The sequence below is a fragment of the Morone saxatilis genome, unplaced genomic scaffold, assembly GCF_004916995.1.
Source record: "Morone saxatilis isolate NCDOM2014 unplaced genomic scaffold, NCSU_SB_2.0 Contig8, whole genome shotgun sequence".
Classification (NCBI taxonomy): domain Eukaryota; kingdom Metazoa; phylum Chordata; class Actinopteri; family Moronidae; genus Morone; species Morone saxatilis.
This window is the reverse complement of record NW_023340257.1, coordinates 603,154-610,725: the sequence shown is the minus strand read 5'-3', so window position 1 is coordinate 610,725 and position 7,572 is coordinate 603,154. Positions and strand designations below refer to the sequence as shown.

The 7,572-nt window shown below is 39.7% G+C and overlaps 1 protein-coding gene across 1 annotated transcript in view; it reads right to left on the bottom strand.

Moving 5' to 3' along the window:
• The window catches only part of LOC118341925 (RNA-binding protein Musashi homolog 2-like), a 37,341-nt gene that overhangs the window by 19,747 nt on the left and 10,022 nt on the right, over window positions 1-7,572 (bottom strand). The window contains exon 3 of the mRNA XM_035680343.1: window positions 417-614. Within this exon, the coding sequence (XP_035536236.1) occupies window positions 417-614 (198 nt within the window). The remainder of the gene's footprint in view (window positions 1-416; window positions 615-7,572) is intronic.

Here is a 7,572-nt window from a genome sequence, read left to right as displayed (position 1 = left end):
AATTGGCGCTATACAAATAAAAATTGAATTGAATTGAATTGAATTGAATAGATGCATACTGACAGATCAGCTTTTAACTGGGGAGGGTAGTATTTATCCATTTGATAACCAGTCCAGGTACAGCTCAGAAACGAGAAATGTGCTATTGTGACAATACTCCAAACATTCAGCCTGTGAAAACAAGTGATAATGACAAAACAACAGGAATCGAATGAACAATTCTCCAAAGGCAATGCCACGAAAAGCATGCACTGCATATTCTGGGCAAATTGCCAGCGCTGTCAAACAGAGTCATGCTTCACTGCTTTATCATCACCCTCCACACTCCTTCTGTCTCTTTCTCAATTGATGACTTGTGTTGTATGTGAGTCGACATGCATGTGTGGGAGGAGCAGACACATGGAAGAGATACACACCTGGGCTCTTAAAAGGGTCCGGGCTTTGCAGGTGGTGCTGGAGGGAGGTGGGAGAGTTGCAGGCCGAGCTGGCATGCTCACTGGGTAGGATTTGAGCAGCCGCCTGGGCCCCCAGGGAGCCATAGTCAGCCAGGGAGTAGGGCACCCGCACGTCTCCGCTGGCCCCGGCCACGGAATACAACCCATAATCAGGAAACCCTGGGTGACAGGAGAGGGAGGAGGAGGAGGAGGGGAGGGTATGGGACGCCATCATTGACTTTTATCATAACCTTGATTTTTCCCTGAACAACTAAATGCATGTCCTAGTCTCTGTGTGTTGATGTCTTCCTGTTGTTTCCCCTGTAAAACCTGACCACTGTGTTGTGATCCACAAAAACATCAGTCTAAAACTTATTGAGAAAAAAAAAGAATATACACCAGTTGACAACTACCTATAGTGATGTTTTAAAAGCATCATTAAAAAATAATAATACTAGAAACCAGGCAGAACCAACTGTACAAACAATCCCATCAAGCACCACTGAGGACGTGACTGCAATTGAGCTCATGTGCAATATACAACCAAGGAATCATAGCGTCATGATGAACCAGCACTAAAAAATACATAATTGAATTATATTTAGCTTTCAGAAAAACGTTAACTGAACTGCAGTCAGTGTCCTGTTGCCCGCACTCACAAGCGAGCAACATCCTGGATATTGGCCAAAAGTTACATATACTAGTCTGAACCGTGGAAGATAAATTCATTTCAATAAATCATATTTAAAATAATGTTACTATCTGCAATGTTCCTATATTTTATTCAGACCATTGAGTCCATGCTACTAGTTAGCTTAAGCATACAAATCACCCCATCAGCCAACATCACGAAGCAACCAAGACACAACCCCAGCTAAGCTTAGGCTAACTTACAATTAGTTGGATACCCCTGCCTTATATCCATCGACATATTTAAAGATGGATGACATGTCAGCTCTCCAAAAGTGAAGCCAAAACATCTCGATCGCCCCCTGGTGGCTGTCTGGCTGACTGCAATATTGGTCATAAAACCTGCTGCCTCCATGTCAGCAGATGGGACAAACTTAAAAAATCAAAGTACACGTCAAATAATTTTTTTTTTAATATGGTTTCTGGGATTTTAGATAGTTCTTATCATGCTGATGTACTGTATGTTCAAGTGTTAATTTTTCTGCTAAGTTTGGTTTTAATTATCTATTTGAAGGTATAAAAGGTGGATTTCACATCATGATTGACAGCTGAGCCCTGCTCGACATTGAGTTGGTTGGGAGTGTGAGTGGGACTTCGATACCACGCCGTGAACTACCATCACTATACTGCACAGACTCTGGCTCTGAGTGGTGAAAGATGGCCATATCCAGGATGTTTTGGCTTCAGTGGATACAGTGGGAGTGGAGACGTAACATCCATATTTTATATGTCTACATTTGAATCGCTCTTGGATGGTAGGAAGCAATCAAGTCAACTCAAATTAACTTTTTCTCCTCTATGCAATAATGCGATACACTGCAACAGACACTGGGCAAAAGGTATTGCTGAAAGACCTTTTACTAAAGGAAAATAAGTAAAAGATAATCAAGAAGGATCAATAATTTAGGTCTGGCTGTGCTCATAAATCAATAAGAATGAGCCAGAAAAGTCATATTCATTTTGAATGCGACAATGACAGGTTTGGGAGATAGATGCACAGAAATTGAAAAGAGCTCATAAGATAAGATAAGATATTCCTTTATTTATATATATATATATATATTTATCATGCATTGTACTCTAATTTTAGCCTTGCTAAAATGACTGTCCGCCTGACGGTTTAGCTCTCTATTAACTAGGTTATGTTGATCTTTTTGCTAATGTTAAATGGGGAAACCTAGCGTCATCTGCTAAATTGCTAAATGGATAATCATGACACCAATCCAGTCTCACTCCTAAGTTGACAAATACTGCTGCTTGGTCAGTGGGCCTCCGCTTCAAAATATGACACTGTAGAAATCCAGGATGCGGCCGCCACCATAGTCACATGACGTATATAGTATAAAGAGTGAGAAAGCCATATATGAACGTGGTGAGGAGGATGGATGGCTCAAACAAACACAGCGGATGTTTGTGTCCCTTATAAAAAAACAAAAGTAAGCCGTTTAATTAAAGCGGGCGGGACTTCGATACCATGGTGCCAACCAGGAAATGTTGGCTTCATCTTTGTATAGTGGGAGGAAGTGGAGACACATTACTATAGTAATAATAATAATACATTTAATTTATAGAGCACTTTTCGAAAAACTCAAAGACACTTCACATAAGTTAAAAAGGTAAAAAAAACAACACGCTAATAAATTATAGCTATATCTACAACACTCAACAGATTGATTGAGGGCCACTGACCATGCGGCAATATTTGACAAGTTGGGAGTGAGAACACATTGATGACACCAAACCATCTGAGAAGTAATGTAAACCATTTGGAATTCGACAACCATAGATGGAAAAATCCTTGATAATGGTAAAGCTGCATGGCTGACTGTAAAATACAACTATACTTACAGTAATATTAACATTAAGTCTACATTTAATGTAAGGCTATGTGGATTCTCTTCAAATTATTCTAATTACTTTTTTGAGAAAGTGACCATCCTTCTATCATTATGGTTTATACAACGTGGGACTTACTTAGATCGTTTTGACCATCTTTCCTGTTGGTTACGGTAACATGATAGTCACTAAAGTAATTGCTGCAATCTGGAAACACGGCAACTTCATTAAGGTGGGGCGAGACACATTAGTGTTCAGACATTCTGACCACTTCAGCCAGATTTTCTAAAGCACTTTATGTGGAGGTCAAACTGCCAGTGAGTGCTTCTGAGATGTGGGTAATAATCCCTCATAGGAAAACTCTGAGCTGCAGAGCTATGGTGAATACAGTGAGTCGAAGCTGAAGCAGGAAGTGGCTCTGTAAATTGTGTTTACCAGACAAAGTTTGGCTCATAATTTAAATTCTTGCAGCTTACTTTGCAGCTAACCCTTTGGACCTTTTTTTGTGTTTTCCAGATCTCATCAATGAACTCTGGGGTTAGAATGTTACCATGACTGATAGAACGGATGGAAAAAATAAAGCCCAAGTTGTAATAAGCTTTTTACTTTAGCTTGTTCAGTACAATGGCATTATTATGGTTAGTAGTAAAACTACAAAAACAAGACACAATTTTTACCAAATATTGACCCAAAAGCATCAGAGAGGCCCAACTTCAACCCACAGATGACATAACCTGCATGCATATGTGCGTGACTGCATTTCTGTGGCCTGTTCAATGAGCTTGTATTTCATATGTATTTTAATTTGAGAGTTTTTCTCTCTGTGTTTACAAGCAACAGAGAAACATTTGTTGGCCCAAATCAAAGGGAAACATCTGGAAATCATCATCATGCCATCACAAGTCAAACAACTACACACAGTTCTTACTGATGAGCTATGAACATGTAAACTTGTTCTTGCTGACTCTTTTCCTCTGTCATCCCTATTTTTAACATTGCAACACTATGAATTGTGGGTTATTCCCTGAAGCAAAGTGTGCAGGAGTGCAGACTTAAGGAAAGTGCTCATAAAGGGCTCAAAAAGGCTGTGAGAGAGAGCCCTCGTGTACTTTCCAGTTTTGCAGTGGGACACAGCTAAACCTTCACAGAGCTGTCAGGCACGCGCATCAAAGTCTGGGATCCCACAGAGGATGCTGGGATTAGGCCAGAGTGCCTACACAGTTTTTTGGCTAAAGTCTCTCTTATGTTTCTGGAACTATATTGACATGATGAGTGTCTGCTGTACTGACGATAGTGGAAGTATCCATTTGGAAGGCATAGACTCTGGAGGTAAATAAGATGCATTCAAACAATGCTCTTGTCCAGCTTTGATATTACTTTAGTGTTTTATATTGATGTGTATAACTGGCTTTCCAATAGACTGCACATTCTGCCATATAGAGAAGGGTCCAGCTGCAGCCTTACAGACAGTGCAAACCACCCCCTACAAACGCCCATAATCATAGTGTGTTAGTGGTGAACCTTTTGTTTCCTTTCTTCTGCTGCCCACCAGCTAACTTCACAATAGTGATTGTTGGCACAGAAGGAGTTTGTAAATGTTGGATAGTTGTGTGATCAGATGCACTAGGACTGGGTTCTGCTCACATACACAGAGCTCAGACTGGAGAGGCGGACAGCGAGAGAGAGTTTACGATGGCCGCACCCTGCATGACAGCTTCACCAGTACAAACAGCAGTGTGACAGCTGACGTAAAATAAAAGATCAGATTGGATCAATAAAGCTCAATATAGCTGATTCTGATCAGTTAAAAAATGCATTGAATGTTGCAGACACTGATCTTTGAGATTGAATTGGGACATCCCTAGTGGGTACGTTTGTCTGCTTTCACTCTGGTGGCAGTGTAAGGGGAGGGATTCTCCACAAGATAGACATAAACATCTGGAGTGGAGCTCTGGCAGGGACTGTTTTCAGGGATTGAAATACTGCAGCGGGTGCAAGTTTGTTCACATATCTTTTCTTCTTTTGAGAGATGATATAATATGCATGGCTTGAAATTAATGGATAATTAACATGCCTCTTCTGCAGTTCTATGGAGTTTCCAGTGTAAGTCGTCATCTTGAAACGTTGTTTTGCTCCATACCAATCACAATACTGAACACTATGAATACCTAATGTAGGACACCTACTAAGTAGTTCCAGTAAAACTGCTTGTTTGCCATTGTAAATTATGTGCTGAAATAAATGTAATCAAATTGTAGCATAATGTTAGCTCTCTTGCTCATAGCTTAGTGAAAGTGCTCTATGAGTGGAGGGAAATAGGAACATCTCCTGTTGCCAAGTCATAGCCAGGGTTCATCCTATTTACTGGAGTAAATTCAACGTTTCCATTGCATTAGAACCTTCTAAGATGGTATGGATTCTTCCAGGTATTAGGAAGGACCTAATGTAAGGTATGAGAGGGGGGATAACATAGGTATAGGACCCTGGCTGGATTGAAACCGCTGCAGTAAGGAGCTTTGATACAATTACAATACAATAATTAATAATCTTTTGTTTTTTTGTTTTTTATTTCTCTTTATATTCCTTTGTTGTCCTGCTTTTGTGCAAATATGTTTATCTTTGAGTATGTATTGTGTGTGTATGTAATGCATGTGTTTAATGTGCAATCAGTCATCATAAAGGAAAAAAATGTAATCCAAACAAAAATACAGTATTTATTCAGAAATAATTTAGTATATTTTTTCATATATAGTGCTTGTTCCAAATCTTGGCATCCCAATCCCCACTAGGGATTGACAAAGCTTCACAGGGTGTTGCCAGGCAAAAAACGGTTTTAAAATATATACAGTAAGCCTATATTTCAACATTTCTTAAATATCTTCTCACAGCTCGTCAAAGTGTTAAGTCATGTTTTCATGTTCATTCAGTATTTCATGGTACTTCTCTCGTTTCAGACCACTTCACTTCCTGCTTTTGTGTGTTTCCCACCGATTTTGACTGTTTGTCCCGCCCTGTTTTTTTTTTTATCTGTGTCTCACTAGCTGCCCTTTCACCAGCGTATTTAATGTTAGCGTTCATTTCACTCACGTTCCAGCCTTATCTCCCTAGTGTCGTGTTTTTCTGTTTTTTGGATTACTGGGTTACTGACCCAGCCTTTGCCATTTTCCCTGTCAGATTTGTTCAGCAGTTCTGATTGACTACCTGTGTGCCGAACAAATGGTAAGTAAAGAATTTTGTACTTAAATCCTGTCATAGTCATAGATTATTAAAAATCTGATAGGATATGGGCACAGTGAAGACCTGAACATGAGCCATATTTACAGAGACTTCAATCTCTCATAAACAAGCCTTGTCCTGCATTAACTGAAGAGCTAATAGAACAATGAGAGGGAAACTAAAAGAAAACTAAATAGAGGGAAGACTATTTAATAGGTATGGTTGTTAAAAAGTAAAATAAAAAATAAATAAAAAGACATAATACAGACAGAATTTTATAAAAGGTTCCTAAACATATCAGAAAATCTAATCTCTAATCAGTATTCAGGAAATAATCTGCTCAGAATTCATCCAAATCTCTGGTTTTACACAAACGTCGTGCAGTTATTGTGTTCACTGTTTGGGTTCATTGTACAGGTTATCAGTTCTCTACTGTTGTTATTATGCATTGAAATTAATATAAATGTTCATAAAATATGTCACTTAGTCAGTTTACTCAGTGATAGAAAAGGGTTCACTTAAGGACACAGGTTGAGAACCACTGCTATATAGTACTTGTAAGTTATATACGTTTCATATAATGCACATGTCCAAGAATCTTGTATCTGGTTTGACTGTCATTACTGAAGTTCAACACTTATGTGATTTAATGACCAATAGTTCCATTGTATGTATGAAAACCATAAGCAGTACAAAGAAAGAGCAGAGCTTTATTTTGTTAGACACACAATTCCTAAAGGTCAAGAATGAACATCAAAGAAAAAAGGTAAAGGAAGCAACTCATACACATAATGTCACACGTTTGTGTGGCAGATGTATTAAAAGTGACACTTCCCTTGTGCTCTGAAAAAACAATTGAAGTAAAGCATTTAAATGAAAAGAGAGTGAAAGGACACTAGAGAGAAAGAGAGGGAGAAGTGGAGTGCTGGATGCTAATGAAGGCCATAAAGAGGAAGGCAGTGAGAGAGACAGAGCTGTGGAGGGAGATGATTATGAAGCAGCTGGCAGACAGAGCAGTAAATCCACCAAGAAACCCGAGCTGCTGCTGTGTGTGTGTGGTCACTGCAGCCAGTCTGACAGTCACACACTCTGCTAGCCAACAAGTCCTCGCAGCCAGCTAGTCAGCCCGTTACCACCTCCTGCATGCCAACCAGTGAATTAGGCAACAGCTTAATCTGTGTTCTGACTCTCCGTGTCTGTGCTGGAGAGAGTTCGCTGAAGATTTCACAGTCACTACAAGCACATTTACGGGCGATTGTAAACGTTTTTGTGTGTTACCTGTGTTGAAAGCTAAGCTAACAGCTCAGAGAGTCTAAGTATCCTGTGACTGTGGTAGAATGTCAGGCTACCGTGACATAGCAGGCCAGTTTGCAGGTTTATAGGAGGTGGCGGGAGC